Raw genomic sequence first — 25,628 nt, forward strand, 5'->3', positions numbered from 1 at the left:
AACCACAGCTCATGGCAACGCCAGATTCTCAACCCCACTGAGCAAGGCCAGGGATCAAACCTGCATCCTCATAGATGCTAGTTGGATTCATTTCCGCTGCACCACAATGGGAACTCAGAGAAACATGCTGTTACGATATTTGGTGTATATGCGTGCACCAGGACTCTTTCTTTCACAGCCTATGTGCTGATCTGAGTGTGCAACTTCCACTGACTAGTTGGGGTTGACACCGTGTTGTACATTGTAGGATGGGAAATGGATGCATGAAGCAATATGTTTCTGTAATGTAGGCAGAAATGAAATGTTACATTTTGTTTCTGACTGTAACACTCCTGACTTATCACATCCAAGACTTCCGCTTAGAGTGGTTCTTCCAATTTCACTCAAGTTAATGTGGTGCCCTTTATCCTGTGACCTAGTTCTCCTGTTAACCGTGGGCATTTAATTACTAGGCCCCTGGTTGGGGTTAAAGCAGAGGCTTTGACTGTCAAATGAGTTTCCTATTGTGTGAAGGTGAGTGTCCTTTAAAGGAAATGATTCTGGGTCCTTGGTTTTATCAGGCTCCTGTTTTTTAACTGAGGTGACCTACCTAACCATGTAGACACAGCTATGATAACATATTTTCCTGTGATTTAAGGGAAAATGTTAATAGAATTTTTTTTAGCACGCAAGTAAGTATCTGAAGATTGTAGTTTCAATTAATGGCATTAGAAGAATTTAATTTGTATATGAAGATTGTTTTTGCAGGACATTTCAGTTGAGGAAGCAAGAACTGTAAATGAATCAATTAGCTAGCTCTGTGATTATCATACACATTTTGGAGAGAATATTGCTGAGTCTTACATTTATGTGGGATGCAGAAACAAACACATGATTTTATGGGTAGGACAATCATAATTATATTAAAATGCTTTTAAAAGGTATAAGCAATATGTAGCTAAATAAAGTGTATGATTTTAAGGAGGAGAAAGTTTTATCATTTCAAGAGAGGAAGAAAATAAAAGATGTTATTCTGAACTTTATTTCCCAATAGTAAAGTAACCTCATTTTTGCAATAGAAGTGGAATTATTAGGCCCTCCTAAATATAATAAGTTCCATTCAGCAGTTAGCTTTCAATTCTGTATTTTTAATAGGGAAGCATAATTATGCAGCATTATGGAATTAAATTCATAAACTGTCAGCACTTTAGCATCTCTGCATACTGTGTCCCAAATACATAAGACCAGATATTCCAAGCAGACCATTTGTACATCAAAATGTTTTATTAGTCCGATACTTAGCATCTTATTGTACAGATCCTATTGTTGTACATATGTGTTCTCGATGAATGAAACTGATGCGATTTAACCAGTGAACCATCTGATGTTTTTAGAGTCAACGCATGAGGCACGGCAACCACTCCACAGAGAACTCACCAATTGAACGACGAAGTCTAATGACCGCCGATGAAAATTATCACAATGAAAGGGCGCGAAAGAGTAGGAACCGCTTGTCTTCCAGTTCCCAGCATAGCCGAGATCACTACCCTCTGGTGGAAGAAGATTACCCTGATTCCTACCAGGACACTTACAAACCCCACAGGAACCGAGGATCGCCCGGGGGATACAGCCATGACTCTCGACATAGGCTTTGAGTCTGCAGAAACAAACAAAAAATTCATCTGTTGACAATTTGCCATAGCACTGCTAGGATCCAACCAATCATCTTGGCAAGTCAGCACAGTATTGACTGTGCTTGTGGGCTGCTGGCATTGATGCTAAGAAGGGGCAAAAAAAAAAAAAAAAAATGTACATTATGCCCTTCGGTCTAGATGGATATTAGATGCCCAATCATATAGATATTTTTAAGTGCAACATTTACATAACAGTACCTTTTGTTTTCTTCATTAGATTTAGACACATCAATTTGTAATTTAGGGTACTTATCAAGGCACATATAAAATAATTTCCCATGCTGGAAATTCCAAATGACCAGTTCCAGTTGGAACCAATTTATAAACCAATTCCTGTTGGAATTTGGGTGAATCGACTAGAAAGTCTACTTGAGCATGTTGCAATCAATTTAAAAAAATCTGAAAAAAATCAATTAGTAAGAAAATCAAAATACCAATAGAAGCCAAAACCAGCTATGGTATTTCTTTGCTGGAAGCTAAATTTACACTTAAAGTTGGATGTATAAACATTTTAATATATGTTAATGTTGCCAGAATGGCATTTCAAACTTACCAAATGTATTGATAGTGCCAAAAAAAAAAACCCAACTCTAATTAATGCAGAAATTCTACAGTCTCCTCAGATTTTAATATTTTTATTTATTTCCTGGCATAGCTGTTGTATTCAAAGTGTTTTGCTCTTTGTTCAGTCACAACTGTTAGCTTGTTTGAGGTTGGAAAAAAATTAAAAATTTCTTTAGCAGTGAGAGAGAACAGAGAAGCCCAATCATAGCTGGTTATGTGAGAAGGAAAATGGGGTGTTTTCCCTTTAATCAATCTGAGCACAACTACATACACCCAGGAATCTGAAGTCAGACAGTAAAGATGGGCACAGATCCTCTGATGTGCAAGGCTAAACATTTCCAGACAGGATTTCATCTATCCCACTTACTGCATACGTGGGTTCCATGTTTCCCGCCAGCACAATTGAATATCTTTCCATTGCTTCACTCAGTCTCTGTCTTTGAATATCAGAATGTTCTAACCCTCCACCAAACTCTTTATAATCATGCTAAGGATTTTTTATTTACATGGACATACTGAATTTTGATATTGAACACTGTGTTTATACAAAACGATTAATTGAACAATTGTGAAAACCAATTTAAAAGCTTGCATTCAAAATATAAATTCATAGATTCAGAATAGATTTGTTCACTAAAATTATATCATTTTTGTTGCAGAGAATTATAAAGAATTTGAAGATTGAACTGCCTTATTTCTAATGAACACTCCTCTTTACCTATTAAGTCTTCACAGTTTTTCCAGTGGCTAGAATTATGGAATCGGTGACCTTATGTCTTTTATGATCAAGGAAGCCTTAGATTCCCGAATCCAAGAAATTATTGAAATTCAGCCTTTTATGCAATATACAAATGTCTTTAGGAAAAGTCCCTTGTTGCTAAGAGTCCATTTTTTCTAAAGGCCCAGTGGAATCAGGCATAAAAATCCTTTTCTGCTAGTACATGTCATGAAGCCTATTTTTTCTGAAAACAGTAGTAATTTATTTTCTGTTATTTCCCCCATCCAAGCCTTTCAATGTTTAGGCTCTCAAAGTATGCACCAGTTAAATAATTTTCCTGACCATGGATATGAGTTCCATATTTTTGATTAGTTATATATCTTTTTTTTGGCCACGAGGTACAATGGCTTGATGTGGGAACTCAGTTCCCAGACCAGGGATTGAACCCAGGCTGCAGTGGTGAAAGCGCCAAGTCCTAACCACTAGACCACAGGGAACTCCCTAGTCATATATCTCTTGAACTTCATTATGACGCCCCACACTACCTCCCCTCCTGTTGTTCACTCTGCAAACCCCATTATGAACCTGTTTAGCTGATAATAAGGATGCCTATAATTATGTAAGTTATCTCAAATATTTAATACAATTTAAAACTGTGGGCTCAGTGAATTCTAAAAGTTAACATGTGATACTGGCTTGTGAGGTTCTTTTGTCATCTAGTGATGCTTACAAAACTTTCAGTTAAGACATTTAAAGGAGCTATATCCATTAGGCATTTTAATAAACACAACCTGCCATTATTGAATTCTTTGTTAGAGCACAGAAAAACATTTTCCAGCAAACAAATATATTTATTACATGTATAGCACATATTTGCATGAGAAAGAAAACATTAGCCAAAACATTTTTCTATATGCTTTACTGGTTTCTTGTTTGTGTGCATTAAAGTATTTAATTGCAAAGAGTGCACCAAGGTGTTTAAACTTAGACTAGAGAGCTGGTCCGCTTTTTCTGTAGTAGCATTAGCAATCTGGTCATTTACCTACTTTAAGATATTTACATTTTATGGCAGGTAGCTGTAACAACATTTACATATATTTCCTACTCAGCAAGATTACCATATTCTTTCAACTTTTATAAATCACTTGTTTTTAAAGGCTTCTCAAAGCCAACTTTCTGTGTCTTCCATGTCATGCTGAAAAAAAGAGAGGTCCATTCAACATCTGTGCACAAAACCAATCTTTCCTTACCATCAAGTGTCCATACGTATTTTGCTTTGCATTCTTATTCAAAGGCTGTCAATCTCGGAAAGGGTATAATGTATATTTTCTTGATGAATAGATTTAAATTTTTCCTTTGATTTGTCATATTCTTTCCCCTTCCTTTTGTAATAAGTTATCTTTTCCAAATGAATAAGGGATATGCATTTTCCTTTCTTTCTTAAGCCTTAGAGTTTATTGTGTAAATGTACTACAAAGCAGATATATACTAAATGAAAAGTTTTATTTTTGCCAAGCACATCAAGCACCTTTGGAAAATACATATTCCATAAATACTTTGTTTTTAACTAATTTCATTTAAAAATAGCAGATGATAAGCAGGAAAAACAAGTCTTATAATGTTTTGAGATTATTTTAACTTGTATAAACCACATATTCTGTAATTTCAGCATATATAATTTCTGAATATATAAATTACATATTCTGTAATTTCAGTCAGCAAACATGTAACAGTATAGACTCATGTGACAATGTGGAAATGTAGTCTTGGAAAAAAAGGAATGCAGTTTGTCAGTTCTGATGTTAATTCTCAAGGCTATAATGTGACTCTAGTATTATAATCAACAACGTTATCTTGTTTACTCCAATATTTAAAGCAACACTTATACATGTTTATAAATGACTGATGATTCTCTCTTATCTTTATACAGTTCTATTGGAAAGAAAATTGAATTAACAATTCAGACTGATTGTTTTTCCTTATAAGAGAGTCTTAACTATGTGACAATATGTCATTGCACCTAGTTCTTAATGAAATGAATTTTTTAAATATAAAACAAATTCTGAGAAAATTATTCATTCCCTTTGAATAATTTGTTAATTGCTTTAATTATTATTGTTGTTTGCAAAATGTATTTTTGGAATGTTAACCTCTTTTCATACCTGCATACTTGAACTTGTCTTTTGTGTGGGGGCCTTAAAATTCATAATAGGAAGCTAGGGTAGTAAAAGGGAGGGAGAGAAGGAAATCATACCAAAAGATGGTTTGCAAATTTAAACTCCTTGAATGAACATATCATAAAATGTTGTTGAGACCCAGGATGTCAGTGAAGAATGTTTCCAGGCAACCTTAATTTTCATGCTAGTGTATTTTCTTAGTTGCACAATTTATTTTGGTATTTGCTTAAAAATGAAAACAACGTAATGCCACTATAAAATTGCCCTATATATTGAAATTTATACTACCTCTTCTCTAGAGAAGACAATTTGTCTTTAAAGAGAAAGACACTTCAAATACGCAGTGAATTTACTCCTCTTACTGCTAACCTTGCTGCAAAGCTAAATGCATAAATTGTTAAATGATACTTTCCCTTTAGATTTTAAACTGTTGCCAAGATGCTCTTGTCACCCATTCATTTCTTCCATGTCAATAAAGTTTTCTTTGAATTGGTTCACGGTTTATCAGGAGGCAAGGTAAACATTTAATGAGTCAATAGTCAATAGTCGTAGAGAAAAAAAACAACTGCAAGGAAGTTGCTTTTGTGTGCAGATTGTTATAACATCTAGCTAGCTATAAGTCTGAGTAGATTCAGAGACTTGATGTTTAAGTGCACCTGGCTTGCAAATTCAAATTCTGCTGATCCTTGACTTCTGTGGACACTGAGCCATTTACTGAGTAGATTATCTTGGACACCCATGACATTGGAACAAACTTCATATTGATGTTTCAAATAAATGGGAATGTACCCCTTATTTCTTCAGTATTTCTCCCTGTATTTCTGTCTTTCAGGACACTGTTGCATGTTCTTTTCTTTATGAATTATATAAAACTCATCTTTAAGTAACTTTATGGCTGAAAACATAGGAAATTATGTAATAAAATTTATTTCCTTAGTTCCTCATATCTTTAAATATTGTTAATGCTGTAACTGTTATTAAGTTACTCAAGCTGTGTCTATAAGGCAGAGAACAGTCCTCTTTTTTAAAATTAATAATCATGATTAAATCACTCAATACAATAGTTGTCAGACAGACAACAAGGAGAACTTTTTTGTTGTTGACTTAAGCAGTGAAGTTAGGCAAAACAGTAAAATTGGCTTATATGGGCAGACAGAACTACAGCATTCAAAAATTACTTCTTAAAAGTTTTCTTTTTTATTAAAATGAACTTTCTCATGAAATTCATCCTCGTATATCTCTCTCTACTTGTGGATGGCTTCATACAAAATGTTTCATGTAGTTAAGGGACATTATGAGAGGACTAGAAAATATTTCATCAGATAATCTTGACTAAGGGCTGTGATTCCCATTTGCCATAAAAAACATATACATAGAGTGAATAGCAACAAGTTTGAGGGAGTCATAGTTACATATGAAATTCTCCTTTGTTTCTTTGGATATGTGTAAAATGTTTGCAGGAGGATGGTAGAAAATGCTACTTATGTCTTTAGAGTGTTGGGGGGAATACACTGATGCTTCCTCTTTGAAAATTATAAAGAGTTAAAATGAGAACTATCTAGGAACCAAAAGTGGCTGGCCTCTAGCTTTTTAATACTTTGTAAGTGTTCTTGGCTATGTTTTGAACACTTAAATTTCTCAACCAATGGCTATGTCTATATTTAGGTAGGGGCCACTCTTGCTCAATTTGCATGCCACTTTCACACATCTTTAACTGAAATCAGTGTGAATTCTGTATGCATAAGGGATGTATTTAAAGATGCAGGATCATTAATGCTATATTGTTGCATACTATTTTTCATATGCCTTACAATATTTTCTGGGACATTATTAAATGAAAGCATTTTATTGCCAAAATAATCTATGTTATTCTTTCTAATCTGCATTAGCAGTAGAAAAATAAATAATGTAGCAAAAATATATATTGTACAGTACAAAATTATAAAAGATATATATTTTGCCAATAATATAAAAATAGATTGAGGAGAAAGAAGCACATTTGTTATAGCACAAACTTTAAAAATCCACTGTTAAATTTGGCAGTTGTATTTTTAAAAAGTATTTAGATTTAGTTCTAAGTTTTATCAGATTTATTTCATTTGCCATCTTTTTAACTTGCTGCTTGATACTTTTCCAGCAATTTACTTCATAGCCTTGCAGTCTGTGGATGTAATTTATTTTATTTTATTCCCTTCCGTAAAACTTATTAAATTTTATTTTGTGATAAGACTCATACTATATTTACCGTTCTTATTTCTTCTCCTTCAACTACAGAAAGTAACAGCAACTGAGCCCAAAGGGCTTCTCTGAATTTTGGATATGTTTGAAATGTTTTATATTTTTCACAGCCTACAGTCAGAATGATAAACAAAGATGTCCCAACGATAACTAAAAAAAGTATTTAGGGATTCTTCAATTTGTTTTGTACTGAATACTATTTTGAAACATAAGTTAACGCCATTAGCTGTTTTTTTTGAAAGGGTGGCGGGAGGGAAAAAGAGATAAACGTATTAATACTAAAAATAAATATGGCAAATTGATGTAAAAAATTTCCCCTACTATTCTAAGAGCTGTTGATATCCCAAGCAATTGCTGTATCTCCAGCTACAAAGTGCAAAAGAAAGAATGCCTTGATCCAGTATTATTTTCCTTTCTTTAAGTTTTGGTTATGTTGACGATTTACCCCTTTTATTTTCCTCATGTAGGTAAATGTGTAGCATTCTACAAGGCATGCTGGGTAAAATGTACTATGCAAATGTGTTCAGTGCTGCATGTTATGTTCTCCCTCGGCTTCAGCGGCTTTAAAGACAAAAAACGTGTTGTTATTTTTGTGAACCAAAACATTTAACAAAGAAAATGCAGAGTGCATGCATATAGTATCCTAATTTCTATGAATTTGTTTTATGGAATTTAAATGTGTACAAACCAACTGCATTAATTTTTTTCTTTTATATAATAAATGAAAAAAAACACTGAAACCAGCGTTATATCTCTCCTTTACATTTTTCTAGAGATATACTAAAGATGTATTGGAAATCAATAGGTGAATTCCTGTACTTTTTTTTTTTTTTTTTTTTTTTGGCCACGGCATGCAGTGGGTTGATGTAGGATCTCAGTTCCCAGATCAGGGAACTGACCGAGTTCAGACTGAACCTGGGCCACAGTGGTGGAAGTGCTGAGTCCTAACCACTAGACTACCAGGGAACTCCCTATTCCTACATTTTTTTATAAGAAAAATAAGTCTAAACATTTGCCCTCAAAACATAGATTCAATTAAACAACTATTTCCTTAATACTCAGCTAGGTGCTATGAATGATCACAAAAGACGTATTTAAAGGCTTGGGCCTCCCTTCCTTAGGAAATAGGAAAGAGCTTGTAGTTAAATACATGCACACACATGAAATAGAACATGTTACAGGAGTTCCTGTCGTGGCACAGCAGAAACGAATCCGACTAGGAACCATGAGGTTGCAGGTTCGATCCCTGGCCTCACTCAGTGGGTTAAGGATCCGGCGTTGCCATGAGCTGTGGTATAGGTCGCAGACGTGGCTCAGATCTGGAGTCGCTATGGCCCTGGCATAGGCCGACAGTTATAGCTCCAATTAGAGCCCTAGCCTGGGAACCTCCATATGCCGCTCGTGTGGCCCTAAAAAGACAAAAAGACAAAAAAAAGAAAAGAAAAAAGAACATATTACAATATACATGTGAAACAGGATTGAATACAATATGGAAGAATAAATTAGGTCAACCATATTCTTCACAAGAAACAATAATTACTTTACTGAATATCAGACATTTCCAAACGTATCCTGTACCTGTTAGAATTCCATGGAAGTTAGAATTCCATGGATGACACATAGCTTATGATTTGTGCCCAGTACTATGACTCAATCAGCATTTGGCTTTTCTCTCATCACAATGCACAAGAAGTTCAAAAGAAATGTGTCCATTATTGCTTATTATTACTCCATTAGGATTATATAGTGAATTATTATATCCAAGTTATTTCACAAGCATTATCACATTTGACCCATCTGACTCCACCCTCTCCCCCACCATGGAAAATAGGTTTGTTAGACCCAACTAAAACAAAGTAACCAAAGCTCATTGTAACCTTTCTCTCTAAAGTTTTTTGTTTTTTGTTTTTTTTTTTTTTTTTTTTTTTTTGTCTTTAAGGCCCTACCCGCAGCATATGAAAGTTCCCAAGCTAGAGGTCAAATTGGAGCTGCAGCTGCCAGCCTACATCACAGCCACAGCAACCCACCAGTTGTGACCCACATCTGTGATCTACACCATAGCTCATGGCAACGCCATATCCTTAACCCACTGAGCAAGGCCAGGGATTGAACCTGCATCCTCATGTGTACTAGTCAGGTTCATCACCACTGATCCACAATGGGAACTCCCATCTCTAAAATACTTTTTATCTAAAAATACATATATTAAATGCTTTTAAGCTGGTAATCATCTGAAGCATAGAAAACAATGCCTGAAATACAGTAGATGTTGACTGAGCGAATGCTACCTCAATTACTAGAGATGTGCCATATAAGGCTGCCCCAACTATCAACGCATTTCGAGCCACAACCTACAACTCCCAACTGGGAGAATTGCAGCTCACTGCAATCACTCCATCAACCTGGCCCTATGCCTAAAGCCACCTTTTGCTTCATCAGTACATCTCTACTAATAAGTTGTAGAGAGAAACATCTTGTTTGTCCTGTCATAAAGCATGCAGATTAGCATAGTTTTTAGACTGTGGCCTCTAACACTTGTCTGGGTTCAAAGCCTAGATCCAGCAGTAACTTGCTGTGAGTTTGGGGTAATCACTTAATTCCTCTGTGCCTGGGTCTGTTTCTGTAGAGTGATTTTTCTTATGGCTATATGTCACATTTTCAGGTTTTTTTGTATGTCCACTAATTTTTTATATTGAATTTAGGATATTGTAAAAGTTCCATGTGCATGATTTGATCTTGTCGTCTCCATCTTTGAAGAAGGTTCCATTTGTTTTGATAAGCAGCTAAGCAACTGTGAGTTTGATCCTTTCAAGGTTTGTTTTTAAGCCACTTAAAGGACAGGTCTAGAGTGAGACATCCTTAGGAAAATTTAGCTCCTCTTCTAAGCTCTCTGGCATGTCTACTCAATGTCCCATATATTCTGTGTGTTCTCTTCACACTGGCTAAAGGGAACACAAATTATTTTTGGCCCTTTGTAAACTCTGGGAATACTTGTTTTACAGCTCCCTGGTACTGGCTTTTTCCCCTCAGTTGTTACTGGCTAGACTCATGGGGTTCCATACTGGTTTTCTATTACACATGTATGGATTGTTATGCAGTCAAGACTGTATAACAGTCAACTTACGTAGTTTTCTGGAGATTTTCTCTGGATAATTCCATCTTTTCAATCACTCTGCTTCACCAGTTCTAGTTGCCTTGATCTCTTGGAATGCTTGATCTCTTGGAATGCCTTGATCTCTTGGAATGCTGATCTCTGTCTTCAAATGAAGAGACTCATTTAAGTTCCTCCTCCCTCTTGTAGCTGACTGGAATTGCCTCTAGGCAGAAAATCCACACAATAAAACTTCATTGGTGTCTTTTATCAAGGGATCACAGTCTTGCGCTTGGTATTGACCAATGTTTGAAAATAGCTGTTTTCTATACTTTGTCCAATTTCCTATTTATTGTGGTAATAAAACCACACAATTCATATTGGGATGTGGACCCATGGACAGGGGCTTGAAGGCAGCAAAAACCCAAATTGGGGCTTGAACCCACTGGCTTTTTTTTTTTTGGCCACTCTACCGCATGTGGAGTTTACAGGCCAGGGAGCAGATCTGAGCCACAGTTGAAACCCATACCACAGCTGCAGCAACACTGGATCCTTTAACCCATTGTGCAGGCTGGGAATCAAACCTGCATCCTGGCACTACAGAGACACCAGATCTCATTGCACCACATTGGGAACTCCCCTACTGCCTTTTCATTAAAGTCGCATACCTGGCCTCAGGACTTACTGAGGTTCAGGTTCTTTATGTCTCAGCACAGAAGGAATTCAGTGACAGGCAAAGCAATTGGTGAGAAGTAGATTCATTGAGAGAGTATGGACCATCTCAGAAGACAAGAGCAGCCTGGAAGATACACATTCCATAGACAGAATGCAGTTGTCTCAAAAGTTGAGAGAGTGCCCGAAATATGGGGTCATTCATTCTTATAGGCTGGGTAATTTCACAGGCTAAAGAGTGTGAAGGACTAGGCTAAGGAATGGGAAGGGACAGGGATTTCTGGGTACTGAGCCACTGTCCACTTTTGAGCCTTTTATAGTTGGCCTCAGAACTGTCATGGTACCTATAGGTGTGTCATTTAGCTGATATATTACAGTGAGCATATAATGAGGCTCCAGGTCTACTGGAAGTCAAACTTTCTGCCATATTGGGCCTAATTAGTTCTAGCCAGCTTTTATCTTATCCTCCATGGCTATGTCATTCTTTTAAAGGTTGGGCCTTGCTCTCTTCCCTCCTGGTTCAGTAGGAGATCAATTCTAGACCATCCTGCTCCCTTATAAGTGGAAGCAGAAGTCTCTCCAATGACATTTTGCACAACACTATAGTCATGAATAAATTAGTCTTTGAAAAGTTTTTTTTATAATGATTTTTATTTTTTCCATTATATGTGGTTTACTGTGTTCTGTCAATTTTCTGCTGTACAGCAAGATGACCCAGTCACAAATACATGCATACATTCTTGTGTCTTTCAAAAGTCTTATGAGTCTGTTTTTATAAATAGCTTCATACTAGTCAATAAACGTTCTCAATTACTTCTATTGTAGTTCCAAATTTGTATTTCACCCTTTTTTTCCCTTTATTTAATTTTACTTTTTGAGAGACACTTGGAAAATTATCTCAGAGGGAGTTCCCATTCTGGCTCAGCAGGTTATAAACCCAACGAGTATCCATGAGGATGTGGGTTCAATCCCTGGCCTTGCTCAGTGGGTTAAGGATCCCACATTGCTGTGGCGTGGTGTAGGTCAGCAGCTGCAGCTCTGATTCGACTCCTAGCCTGGAAACTTCCCTATGCAGTAGGTGCAGTCCTAAAAAAAGAAAAAAAAAAAAAAAAAGATTTTTAAAAGAAAATAATCTATAAGACCATCTCTTTAATGAAGATTATAAAATATGAAGCCCAAACTTCACAAGTTAATGTGGATATGACATCCATTTAATAAATTGACAGAGATGTGTGGAGAGTTTGCAAAAAGTTTTAGAGCTGCCAAAAGCATTACTTGTAGTGTACAAGAATGGAATTATTAGAGGGTTAATGTAAATTGATTATGCAAACAATATTGTTTTTCTAAATAGCCTAGAGAGTACTTTATTATGTAACTACAAACACAACAATCCACAAGTTAAAATGGATTAATATAGCAATTTTCTTTCCCTTCATAAAGGCTTTTTAACCATAAGTCCCAAAGGAAAACAAAGGACGTTTTCCTGAACAATTGTTTAAAAAGAGACACGTTTCTGTCCTCAATGCTGCCCTTTGCTTTACAGGTACAAGTTTTCTAGCTCAAGACGACTAAGAAAAAATGTAGATTGTCTTGAGTTCTTACTCAAATGAGGTATTTTGTATATATTGAGAAGAGATAGTGTATGGCTAGAAGTGGGGTGGAAAAGTATAGTTTATTGCTGGTTCTAATTTCCTTAGCTCTTGCAGATGAGTGGGTGTGTAGGCAGGAGCTGTTCAAAATATCTTTTACAGTTCCCCCACTTTTTTCTTTCTCTTCCTTTTTACCAAAGTTAAGGAGAAGAGAAGGGATTCGAGCTGTTTCTGGTTTCTTTGTGGAAGAGAACAACCTTGGTTTCTTTTTTCCCACCTTTGCCTCTAACAAGAGTGGAGACTAATTACTACAGGCATCAGATGGTCCAGAATCAAAGAAAGACCTCAGCAACAAACCCTCTGCTTTTACATATAAAAAGTGGAGGCAAAGAGAGGTTAAGTAACTTGCCCAGCCAAAAAATAACACCTGAAACAAGAACTCTGATATCAAGTTACCTAATTATTCGCTTATATTCTAGTTTTCAACTAAGTATCCCACAGCAGAGGGTTGATGAAACAGTGTGACTCTTGCATAGTATGTGGCACAGCTGTTCAAAGTGTTCAGGCAAGAAGCCTAAAAGAGCAGACAGAACATTTGACCACCTATTTAACCAGCTTGGAATGATGGGAGTTACAGCTGGAAAGGACGGCTGAAGCCAAACTGTGGAGAACAATGCGTATCTAAAGCATTTGGATTTTACTGCTCAAATAGCTCTAGTGGCCACTAAACAATTTTAAACATGGGAGTGACTCGATCAAGATCGGACAAGATTGGCCTGAAAACATGGGAGTGACTTGATCTTGTTTCGGACAACATTGGCCTGAAAGGGGAGGAAGATTGGAGAGGGAATAGCCTTGAGGTACAGAATAGCCCTAAAGCGACTGCCTAGGTAAGGTCACCCTGCTGGGTGTTCAGGCCTAAAAGTTTCAGAGATAAAGGTGCTGAGCTTCTCTCAAAGACCCTGCAGGAATGCCGCGCTTATGAAGGCCGGGACGTGGTACTTGGGTGCGGTGTGAACGCAGGGTTGGGGATGTGCACTCAATAACATGTTCACATTACGGCTCTGTGGAAGAAACGCAGAGAAAAACAAAGCTCGCTGAGACGCCCACGCAAGCAGACGAGAGCGAGCAGCCCCAACCAGCACCCTGCGCCGCTTGGATCCCCGGGCTGCGTCCCGCCGCCTACAGGTCGCCTGGTTTTCTCAGATCAGCTGGGGCCGGGCAGGCGCCCTTCTCCAGGCCACGCCCCTCCAGCCGTGCGCCTGCGCCTTCCCGTCCGCTTCGCCCCGCCCCTCGCCTCCCCCGCCCGCCTGGGCGCCGCCGCCGCAGCCGCCCGAGAGCCGCTGGGGGAGGACGGTGGCCCGCGAGGCTCGTCGCAGACAACGCGGCGGCGATGTCCGCGAGCCAGGCGAGAGCCGCGGCGGCAGCGGCGGGGCCTCGCGCACGGGAGGGCGACCTGGGCTGCGGCCTCCCTCCGGTTCCTAGGAAGCGGGCCGGCGGCCAGCGCGGGAGCAGCAGCGGCAGAGACGGAGGCTCCGGCGCGTCTCTTTCCTCCCCTTGAGCCTGAGCTGGGGGAGGCCAGGAGGCCCGGGTGGCTGGAGGGGGGTCCGCTGCCCGAGAATGGGAATTCTCTTCACCAGGATATGGAGACTGTTCAATCACCAGGGTAGGGGCTGGGGCCGAGCGCGTACGGGTCGGGGAGAGGGTCAGCCCTGGACGCGTTGGGGGGGTGGTCTCCGAACACTTCCGGAGTGTGGGCGGCGCGGTCTCGGCTCTGGTTCCCGGCTGCTGGGGATGCGGGCCTGGGGCGGTTCGATCCCACGCCCAGCTAAGGAATGGTTCCCGACTCGCAGCCCTTTGTCTTAGGAGACCTTCCTAAGAAGTCCATTCCGCAAATACACCCATTGCTCCGATTTCAGTTGTGAGCGGCGGTTTCTTGCCCCCCGTCCGACCCCCCGGGCTGCATAGCCTGGTCCATTTTCCTTGAACAGTTGGAGGTTTGCATGCCACGGAGAAATGCTGAGGTTCTCTGGGATGAGCATTACCGAGGGTTGCTGAATGCGGAAAACGTGAGCAATCGCTCTTGACTTGTCCAGTACACCTCAGGTTTATGAGAGTCTTCCCTGCACTCCCCCACCCGGGAGAAGCCACTTAGGCGTCCTGAGTAGTGATGGTCCTCTCCGTTTGCCGTATTTATATCTGTTTAAGGTCATTTTCCTACTCGTGTTGGTTAGTAAAGTAGAGGGTTTGGGGGCTGGATTAGAAATGTTAAGGTGTTTTATTGAAAGCATTTAAAAACCATATCGTATGAAGTGTTTGTTAAGTGTAGGTAACTAGTAAGTTACCAAGTGTAGAGTGTGTGGTCAAAGAGACGCTCAAGTTCATCTAAACTCAAAACAGTGCCTTGAAATGCATATCAGATTTATTGAAATATGTTCCAAAATAAATGTAAAACTGGGGAAGGAAGATACAATTTTAGGAAAAAGACTCCATGGTGCTTAAGATACAGCATAGTTATTGGTGTACTTTTGTTTCATTTTAACTCAAGTTGGGTGATTCATCATCCCTGCTGTCAGTAACTTAGTTTGTGTTTTCCTCTTGTGTAAGCTAGTAGTAGTGTCACAGCCTAAGATTTTCCAGTAAAGACTTAAAGGAATGGTGGCATCTATTATGTACCACCGTCCCGCCTCCTGTTTGATCCTGCTGCTCCTGTAAGAAGACTGTGGAAAGGGAGCAGAACTAGGAACTTGTGATCTCTAGAGTATTTTTTTAAAAAAACTAAAGATGATAATGTAGGTCACATGGTACTAAATGAAAGAGTAATATTTCAGATGATTTTCAAATGATATGGGGAATTTTCATAAACTGGATGAAGCCAGTTTTAATCTACACAGCCTCTGGCTGGCTGTTTCTGTTGGGAGAGGGCAAGGGGGAACCAGTCACTTCACCTCCCTGGATCTGGAGCTCCCCTAGAACAGCTGGGATCTTGACTATATATGACTGAAGTCCACAAAACTTAATCTCTAGGTCTCAAGAATTGAAATTTAAAATTGCTGTAAAATGGGTGGTGCTTATAATAGATAAGATCTATTCTGGCTTTTAAATCCATCATTTTGTATTATTTTTAGCAAAGCTAGTAAATTTCAGTTCTGCTATGAAATTTAAAAAGACTTTGCTTGTTAATTGAGCTCCAGTACTGCAAGCAAAATTAGATGTCTCTACTTTCTATTTTGAGTCAATGATAAAATTATTTGTCTCTGTAATTTAAGAATGAATTAGAACTTTGCCAACAGCTACATGCCAGTAGTAAGTAATGAGATGTTCTTTGTTACCACTAAAAATCTCTGAGTAGTGTTCTTATTACCTATACTTTGTGGTAATTTTTGACTGGACCTTTATTTCAATGTTGGGAATTAATAGTAAGAGGAATTAAGTGAGGTTAAGTTCTAATTTAGATGTCAGTGTTGTGAAAATGTGAATAAACTATTTCTCTTCTGTTAAATGATGTCGTTGTCTTATCAGTAAGGTCACAGTGTTCACCATTAAATCTAGTATCAGGTGCTTTTTAGTCTTTTTAGTTCTGTAAATTGGATGTATATGTCTTTTATGTGTGTGTCAGATATATCTTAGATGTTTTATTTTACCTTTATAAGATACAGAACACAACCCTATGTTCTTTTCACATAAACTCTTGGAAGATTTTGGGGATTACAGAGTTTTCTATGCTGATAGAACAAACTCTGTGCCATTTCTTTTCTGAACTCCCTTTAGAACAGCTTTTTCAGTTTAAGCTCAGCTAGGTTGAGTACACAGTGAAAGCTAATTGCATATTGCTCAAACTTGAAAAACCAGAGGTTGCATTCACATGCTGTTTAAATCAATAGGGTACAAACTTTGTCCTGGATGTTGAATGTATCTTTTTTTTTTTTTTTTTAAATGTTTCTAAAATCCTTTGAAGTAGTTATTCTTTTCTCCTGAAAAGAGGAAACTAGGTTCTAGAATGATTTTACTAGGTGATGCAGATTGGTGAATGCCAGAGTTAAAACACTGCAGAAATATGTCCTTGGTACTGGTCTTCTTAAAGAAGTGACTGGCATCATTTTTTAATATAAAAGTGTCCCCCATTAGGTGTTTCTTGTTACTGAACTATAAACCTTTACCGCTTTAGGACTTTGAAGAGTTGCCGTTAGTATTTTTTAGTATAGAGGGCTTTATGATCAGTACTTCATTTGTAAAGCAAGTATTTTGAACACCTGTTTTGTGCCCGAGACTGGTCTAGGTGTTGGGGATAGACAGGAAACAACACAAACCCCTGTGTTGTTATGTGGGGAGACAGAAAATAAGCTAACTCCATCTTTATAGATAAAATAATAGCAGTTGACACTGACACGCAAGGTTAGGTTTTATGTGTTTTATGCAGTTGATTTAGTCTTCACTTAATTGATTTACCCTTTACCCTGTGAGGTAGATTCCCCCCCCCCCCCATTTTTTAGTGGTAAAGAAATATTAGGTAACTTGCTTAAAGCTCTACAATGAAAAGTGATAGACTTTTTTTTTTTTTGCTTTTTAGAACCACACCCACGGCATATGGAGATTCCTAGGCTAGGGGTCGAATTCGGAGCTATAGCTGCCAGCCTAGCCACAGCCACAGCAAGGCCAGGGATCAAACCCACAATCTCATGCATGGTTACTAGTTGGATTCGTTTCTGCTGTGCCACAGTGGGAACTTTGTGATAGGTTTTAGATTGAGATAATAACCAAGATCATCTAGTGTCTTAGTTAGTGCTCCTGAGACAAAACAAAATCTTCTTTGTATGAGGATTTGTGTTAGAGAAAAGGAAGAGCTTTTGTGAACTATGAAAGAAGTTATGAAATTTCCCCACCGATAGCCTCGTTGCATTCTTTTAAAAAGGTGTAGTCTTACTGAAGTGTAGTTGATTTGCCATGTGGTGTTAATTTTTGTTCTGCAGCAAAGAGATTCAGCCATGCATACACAGATAGCCATTCTCATATAGGTTATCACAGAACATTGAATAGATTCCCCTGTGCTCTACAGCAGGTCCATTTCATATACAAAAGTGTGCCTTTGCCCTTCCCCAACCCCTGATCCAGTCTCCCCCACTTCCCCATTGGCAACCATAAGTTTGTTTTCAAAGTCTGTGAGTCTGTTTCTGCTTTGTAAATAAGTTTATTTGTATCAGTTTTTAAAATGCCACATGTAAGTGATATCATATGTTTTTTGTCTTTCTGTGTGTGACTTCACTTATAATCTCTAGGTCTGTCCATGTTACTACAAGCGGCATTATTTCATTCTTTTTTATGAGCGAGTAATAATTCCATTGTATATATGTACCACATCTTCTTTATCCATTCTTCTGTCACTGGACATTTAGGTTGCTTCCCAGTCTTGGCTATTGTAAATAGCACTGCAGTGAACATTGGGGTCCATGTGTCTTTTCTAATTAGGGTTTTCTGTGGATATATGTCCAGGATTGGGGTAGCTGGGTCATATGGTGATTCTTTATTTAGTTTTTTAAGGAACCTGCATACTGTTTTCCATAGTGGTTGTACCAATTTACATTCCCACCAACAGTGTAGGGGGGGGTCCCTTTTTTCCACATACTCTCCAGCTTTTTGATGGTGGCCGTTCTGACTGGTATGAGATATGAAGCCTCATTGCAGTTTTGATTTTCATTTCTCTAATAATTAGTGATGAGTATCTTTTCATGTGCTTTTTGGTCGTCTGTCTGTCTTCTTTGGAGAAATATTTATTTAGATCTTACGCCTTTTTTTTTTAATCTTTTTAGGGCCAACCCATGACATATGGAGGTTTCCAGGCTAGGGGTCAAATCAGAGCTGTAGCTGCTGGCCTACATCACAGCCACAGCAATGCAGGATCCAAGCTGCGACTGTGACTTACACCACAGCTCATGGCAATGCCAGATCCTTAACCCAATGAGCAAGGCCAGGAATTGAACCTCATGGATGCTGGTCAGATTCATTTCTACCGAGAGACATGATGGGAACTCCATTGTGTCCATTCTTTGATTGAATTGTTTGTAGATATAAAGCTGCATAAACTGTTCATATATTTGGGGGATTAATCTCTTGTTGATTGCTTTGTTTGCAAAAATTTTTCCCACTTTAAATGGCTTCATTTGTCCAAAAACTTTTAAAAGAGATGAGAATATACAGTGGAGAAGGACCCCCACCCCCCGAAAAGATCCACAACTACGAGGGGGCTCAGTATTTATTGAGCATTGTCGCTGCTGTGGCTCTGGTTACAGCTGTGGTACAGGATTGATCCCTGGCCTGGGAATTTATGCATGCTGTGGGTATGGCCAAGAGCAAAACAAAACTAAAACAAAACAATACAATGAAAAAAAAGACAGTCTCTTTATTTTAGTTTTTCTTCTTTTTTGGCTGCCTGCGACATATGGAATTCCTGGGCCAGGGATCAGATCCAAGCTGCAGTCTTGACCTAAGCTGCAGCTGCAGCAATGATGGATCCTTAACCCACTGTGCTGGGTCGGGGATTGAACCTTCATCCAGCACTCCTAAGACTGATCCTGTTGCACCACGATGGGAACTGCAACAGTCTCTTTAATAAGTGGCACTAGGAAAACTGGACTCCACCATGTAAAAGAATGAAATTAGAACATTCTCTAACACCATACACAAAAATAAACTCAAAATGGTTTAAAGGCAGATACTATAAAACTCCTAGAGGAAAACATAGGCTGAACACTCTCACATAAATCACAGGAGTATCTTTTTGGATCTACCTCCTAGAGTAATGAAAATAAAAATAAACAAATGGGATTGTTTTCTCTGATTGGTTCCTTAGAAAAGGGGTGATAAGTTGTGGTTAAGTTTTGGAGAAGCTGCCTCTGCTGCAGGAACCTTGTTTCTGTTGTTTTTTTCATTGTGGGGGATTTCAAACATGTGCAGAAAAGTTCATATAGAAGCTGGGTAGCCAAAGGGGTGAATAGTGCCTGTTATTAAAATTTTTAGCTCCTCATCCACCCTTTTTGCATGCCCTCTGGATATGGAGGTGGGCCCTTTAAATATTTTTCTTTTGCCAGCTGGCACAATTTTAAACTTCGTCGGTAGATGGCATTGCAGGGACACTGCAGAAGTGGAGGGTTTTTCCTCCTGGATATGGTGTGCTTCTCAGTAGGCTCTGTCCCGTTCTTGCAGTGTGAACACTTCCAGTGGCTGGCTCTTGCACTGCATAGTGTCAGCGTTATTTTTCCCTGGTACCCACCTCAGTTGGTGTCAGAAGGGAGGTCCACCAGTGAAATATTTCCCAATGAAGGGTTTTCCCCAGCATCCCAGAGGAAGGATTTCCAGCACAATCCACTGGCAAGTCTGCACAGCGGCTTTGACATTCAGTGAGCCGAGGCCAGGCCCTGAGCAAGGTCTGCGTCTCATTCCTAGGGAATTGGGGGAAGTTCTGTCCCAGCTCCAGAGTGAATGCTCTGTGTATTTGTCATTCCTTTAATCTTTAGAGTTATTTTTTGTTAGCCAATCCTTCATCACTCCAATCCCCTGTAATAGTTATTTTCTTTAAATTAAACTGCAAGTTCAAATTGCTGTGTGGTTTCTGTTTCCTAATTGGATCTCTACTTTTGTCATGTATAATTGTTGCTTTTCATTCAGCAATCTCCTGGTGCAAAAAAAGAGAATCCTTTTTTAAATTTTCTTGGCCATGCCAGCATCACGTGCAAGTTCCCTGGCCAGGGATTGAACTTGTGCCACAGCACGGCTGTTTTTTGGTGGGTTTTTTTTTGATTGTTTGTTTGTTTTTTTGGCTTTTTAGGCCTGCACCTGTGGCGTATTGCAAGTTCCCAGGCTAGGAGTCAAACTGAAACTGCAACTGCCAGCCCATGCCATAGCCACAGCAGTGCAGGATCAAAGCCACATCTGTAACCTACACCACATCCTACAGCTACGCCAGATCCTTAACCCACTGAGTGAGGCCAGGGATCGAATCTACGTCCTCACAAAGACTACCTCACGTCCTTAACCTGCTGAGCCGTAATGGGAACTCCTGAATTTTTAATGTGTAGTGACTTGATCTATTATTCCCCTTCTACCCTTTATGTCTTCCAAGTCTGATTCATTTACTCATTCATATTTATTAAGCACACACTTTATTCTATTTTCTTTGTTACGGCCTAAGAGAACTATAGTAAACATTACCGAAATGGACCTTTTGCTTCATGCGAGATAGAATCAAAGGGGCTTAGTGATAGTTTGGATATGCAGTGAGAATGAAGCATCAGAGTGACTCAGTTTATCTGCCTCAGTGTTGTGTTTTCTGACTTCGCTATAATCCAGAGATTGAAGGCCTCCAGGGTGATGATGACTTCTTTTTCCCCCTTAATTTACTGAATACTAGTTGGTAGGATATATAGTGACTCTTAGAACTTGGCAATAAAAGGAGCTGGACGTGCATGTATCAAAAGGAAATGAAGAAGGGAAGCAAGCATTTTCTTGATGAAACAGTATTGATTGGGAAACTAAAGCCTAAGTGATAACTCAAAATTCTACCCAAGTAACTGTTAACAGTATGTAGTTGTTTTGGCTTATCTGAGAAACTGCAAGAATGCTGTGGCATAGATATTCTACAAGAAAAACCATACTAAGCAATAAACTTGTCATGAATCACATGAATCAAAGAATTGAAATAGCCAGAAGTTTTATTACATTTGCCCATAGTAACATTATCTCTTACTATGCACATTATATTAGGTTCTGTGGAGTGCTGTTTTGAAGTGAACTGTAATACTTTTTAGCCACAGTTTGATGTTTTACATAGAACACTGTTCCAGCCTGGTAATGAGAGAAACAGGCTGCAGTGGTAGGGGAACCAAAGGATATTCAAAGGAAGTTGGTTTAGTATTAGAAAGTGTGACTAATCTAACCCTATTGTTGAGAATAAACTGGCTTTTCACCATTGATTTGGCACCTTTATCTTTGAGCCCATTGCACCAATTGTGTCTTCATCTTACAGTTCTGTGGCCCTCATGTTGTACCATACACTTAGAAAGCTATTAAAAACAACCATTGGTGCTTGTAAAACACCAATTGTAAAAACACACAAAAGTTCGAATAGAGACAAGTCTTGGGAGGGAGTGGGTGTAAGTTGGTATTGCATGTGGCTTGTAGGAGTTTGGGTGGGATGAAGGGGTGAATGGCCTCTGGATCATGGCCTTATTGGAATGTCCTCCAAGAGATCTCAGACTGCTCCACAGAACCTTTGGCTCCTCGGAGATTTTCTAGGGTTCTGCACACATGTGTTTTGAGATTCTTTCTTCCTCTTTTTCTTTTAAAAATATTTTAACCACTAAAAGAAACCATCATGTGTTCAAATATGTTAGCTTGCATTCCCTAGATTGATTTTAGAAATCTGCTTTATGTCTTTAAGAGTTTGGAGGAATGTTTGCATAGTTATGCATTTGTAGGTGACTGGATGGAATTCATTGAGTTTGTACAGTTAGAAGAAGGAAGCTGTTTCCAGTATGGAGAGTGCTATGAGCTGCTTCTTCACTTCCCCATTACCTTTTCTGACACTCTCTTCTTCTGTTTACTTTGCACGGTGCTGGACATGAATTTCACCCTGTATCATCCACCATGCCTTCTCTCCCTGGTGTGCTTGCTTTATTTCTAGGAACTAGGGAAGAAACATAGTATCTTTATCTACCACAGGTTATGTTATCTAATTTCAGCTTATTGATTCTCTAGTTCATTCATTCAGTGACTGTTAAAAGATGTTGTGTCTTTAGGACCCCATCTGGTCCTCAGCTGGCAACTAAAGATGGAATCCTGGTGTGAGTCTGCCATCTGCTTTATCTCACTTTATGTGTATTATCACACAATGGTTTTGTTCATAGCAGTTTCAGTTTATCCTGTTGGTCTTGTGGGCAAGTATGATACAAAGTCTTTCTTTAGTTTTGTGTGTGTGTGTTGTGTAGTTAGTTCTTCCTCACAGAAGTGGTAGAAAAGTGCTATGTTTGAAATCAGGAAATAAGTTCCATGGGGTATGGCTAAATTAAGGAGACCACTTTAAAAAACAAAACCTGGAATTCCTGTGGTGACTCAGAAGATTATTAACCTGACTAGTATTCATGAGGATGTGGGTTTGATCTCTGGCCCCTGGTGGGACGACCAGGTGTTGCCGCTGCAAGCTGCATGGTAGGTCACAGACATGGCTTGGATCCCTCTGTGGTGTAGGCCGGCACCTGCAGCTCCAGTTTGACCCCTAGCCAGAGAACTTCCATATGCCGCAGGTAGGGCCTTAAACAAAAGCAAAAAATAAATAATAAAAAAGCCAGATAGAATTTTCTTAGAAGTGATCATTTTAGGAGGCCAGATAGTTTTTCTACTGATATGCGCTATTAACTCAGAATACCTTTTGAACTCCTTTTAAAATTTCTTTAGAGACAGATTTTTAAATCATATAATTTGGGGACCACATCTTATTTAACAACAAAAAGGTGACATCCTGTGACTGAGATGATATCATATGGTCCCCTCTCATTTAAAATCAGATTCCTCTTTAGAGGTTATAAAAAGTGTGCTTCCATTGGGAGTGTTCAACACAGTGTACCTTAGGCTCTGAAAGCAGTTGCAAAAGAAGAGTAGCAAAATATTTTGAAAAATGTTAGTTAGCATAGTTAGAATATAACCTCCCTAAGTTATTAAGGACCTTGTGAGAGTTAGTGCTCTTGCATTTGTGACTACACATTTTTTTAGTCACTCTCTAGTTATTTATCATAGATCCTTGCCTATATTTGTATTGTTTGCTTTTGCCTCTGTCCATTTCGTACTGTTTTTAAAGTACCATTTCTCTCATTGGTCAGAGTAGTTGTATTTTCTTCCCTAGTATTGACAAGTCTGTCTAAATGTAGTCTTGCAGCTAATGCAAAGGGGTTGACAAAATGGTGTTCCTGAAACTTAAAAATAAGCTGACATTTTGAGAATTATATTATTAAAAATTAATATTCAAATGGGAAGCTAAAAACGTTCATTTAGGTCAGAAATCGGAGTATAGCCCTAAATGAACTCCACATACATTAAAATGTTTATAGGTGCTTGTATTACTAGAACTGAAGAAGATACCTGTCATTAGAAAGGAAATGCTAAATTTTGGGATATAGAAACATACAAAGTCGGGCAAAATCACCTTGCCATTTAAAAACTTCCCAGGTGAGAAGGCACCCTGCTCCAGGGACTCAGTAATCTGGTCCTAATGCAGGTAGGGTCCTACTGTGAAGATGGATTTATCAGTTGCCACAGCCTATAATATTCCCTTTGATGGGATTCCATCCTCCCCAAGTAATCCTGTTTTTAATTCGGCCATACTATATGCTTTTCCTTAGGGAGAAAGTGCACTTGTCAAGTAGTTCTGAACATTTGATTTCATTGTATGCCTTTTGGCATTCTTGTTTCTATTTTACTGTAGTCTGTAAATTGCCTTCTCTGAATCCTGTCTACTCTGAGATAGTAGCAGGATTGAGTTTGTGGACCTAGGAGACCTAGGGCCATGCACGAAGTAGTTTCATCAGAGGAATGGCCCCTGCTGAGGTCTTCTGGTGGTCATTCAGCTGGCCTTCCCTTGGCATACCCTCTATTTGTTATTAACCCTTTACTTTCATTAAGTATCATCTTTGCTTTGGATCACTTTCTCAGGACCTCCATCCTAGTCATCTCTAAAGGTAAAATAGACTGGGCTCTGCTTTTTTTTTTTGATCTTTAGGGCTGCACCTGCAGCATATGGAAGTTCCTAGGCTAGGGGTTGATTTCGAGCTGCAGTTGCTGGCATACATCACAGCCACAGCCACAGCAACAAGGGATCTGAGCTGAGTATGCGACCTGCACCACAGCTTGCGGCAACCCACTGAGCGAGGCCAGGGATTGAACCCACATTCTCATGGATTCTAGTTGGGGTCACTTCCTCTGAGCCGCCACAGGAACTCCCTGGGTTCTGCAATTTTAAAATGACTTTTAAGAACCTGTAAAGGGGAGCATGATTATGCTCCTAGTGGTTCTAAGCTGCCTTCTCTTTCTTCAAAGAAATGAATGATTGGATAAAATGGATTATATTAAAGTTCTGTATTTACTTGATCTTCCTGTTTTTGTATAACAGGAGATACCTATATAACATTAGGAATTCCTCTCTATGGTAAATGACAACTATTTGGAAAACATCTACCGTCTGACTGCAAAAGCTTGTTCTTAAAGCTCTTCTTACTCTTAAGTATTAAAATCCTGTTTCTAGAATGAATGTTAATTAATTCAGCATTTATTGACTACCTACCTTGTGCCAGAAAAAGTTGTAGTCATTGGGATTATGAAGCTGAGTAGCATGTGATCATACACTTGAAGGGTGCCTTATTAAGTTGAGAAGTGTGCACGTAAGTAATTAGAAGTGCTATATTAGAGGTGTAGCAGAAGAGCAAGAGAAAGTGATTGTTCTTGGGGAAGTTAAACCCTAAAAGATTTCTAGGAATCCTTCAAGTGGAGATTGGAGAGGATAATTACAGCACAGGTTTAAAGAAAAAAGGAGTATAGATGGAGAAATGTTTGCTGTGACCATATGTGGTGGCTTATGTTGGGAGAATGGCTTGCACTCCAGCTTAGATACCTGGCAGTAGTGGTGAGGGATAAAGCTGAAGCCTGTTCCTCGTGATTGGCTTTATTTACAAGGCTGAGAACTTGTCCCTTGTTTTCTTGTCAAAATGGAGAGCCAGTCATCTATGATGGAACATGATAATGTGAGAAAAAAGAATGTATACATGTATGCGTAACTGGGTCACCATGCTGTACAATAGAAAAAAAATTGTATTGGGGAAATAAAAAATAAAAAAATTAAAGTAAATAAATAAATAAGAGAGTGGC

General features: G+C 38.9%; 2 protein-coding genes across 11 annotated transcripts in view; both read left to right on the forward strand.

The window, feature by feature from the left end:
- The window catches only part of CACNB4 (calcium voltage-gated channel auxiliary subunit beta 4), a 277,391-nt gene extending 269,281 nt beyond the window's left edge, over positions 1 to 8,110 (forward strand). For 8 of the 9 annotated variants that reach the window (XM_084998219.1, XM_084998225.1, XM_084998224.1 and 5 more), the window contains one exon: positions 1,374 to 8,110. In XM_084998219.1, coding sequence (XP_084854345.1) covers positions 1,374 to 1,634 — 261 coding nt within the window. In that variant the 3' untranslated portion in view covers positions 1,635 to 8,110. 9 annotated transcript variants of the gene reach the window in all.
- A 5,939-nt stretch (positions 8,111 to 14,049) lies between these two features.
- Positions 14,050 to 25,628, forward strand: part of ARL5A (ADP ribosylation factor like GTPase 5A) — a 30,904-nt gene continuing 19,325 nt past the window's right edge. Inside the window, exon 1 of one of the 2 annotated variants that reach the window (XM_021076258.2) lies at positions 14,050 to 14,388. In XM_021076258.2, the coding sequence (XP_020931917.1) occupies positions 14,343 to 14,388 (46 nt within the window). In that variant the 5' untranslated portion in view covers positions 14,050 to 14,342. Of the gene's footprint in view, positions 14,389 to 14,470; positions 14,792 to 25,628 lie in introns of those variants that run through there. The other variant, XM_084998651.1, reaches the window with a different exon arrangement.

This window comes from Sus scrofa, chromosome 15 (assembly GCF_054392235.1).
Source record: "Sus scrofa isolate SSC_HxYL_T2T_F1_AM1 chromosome 15, Sscrofa_HxYL_maternal_Yorkshire_Landrace_v2.0, whole genome shotgun sequence".
NCBI classification, from domain to species: Eukaryota; Metazoa; Chordata; class Mammalia; order Artiodactyla; family Suidae; genus Sus; species Sus scrofa.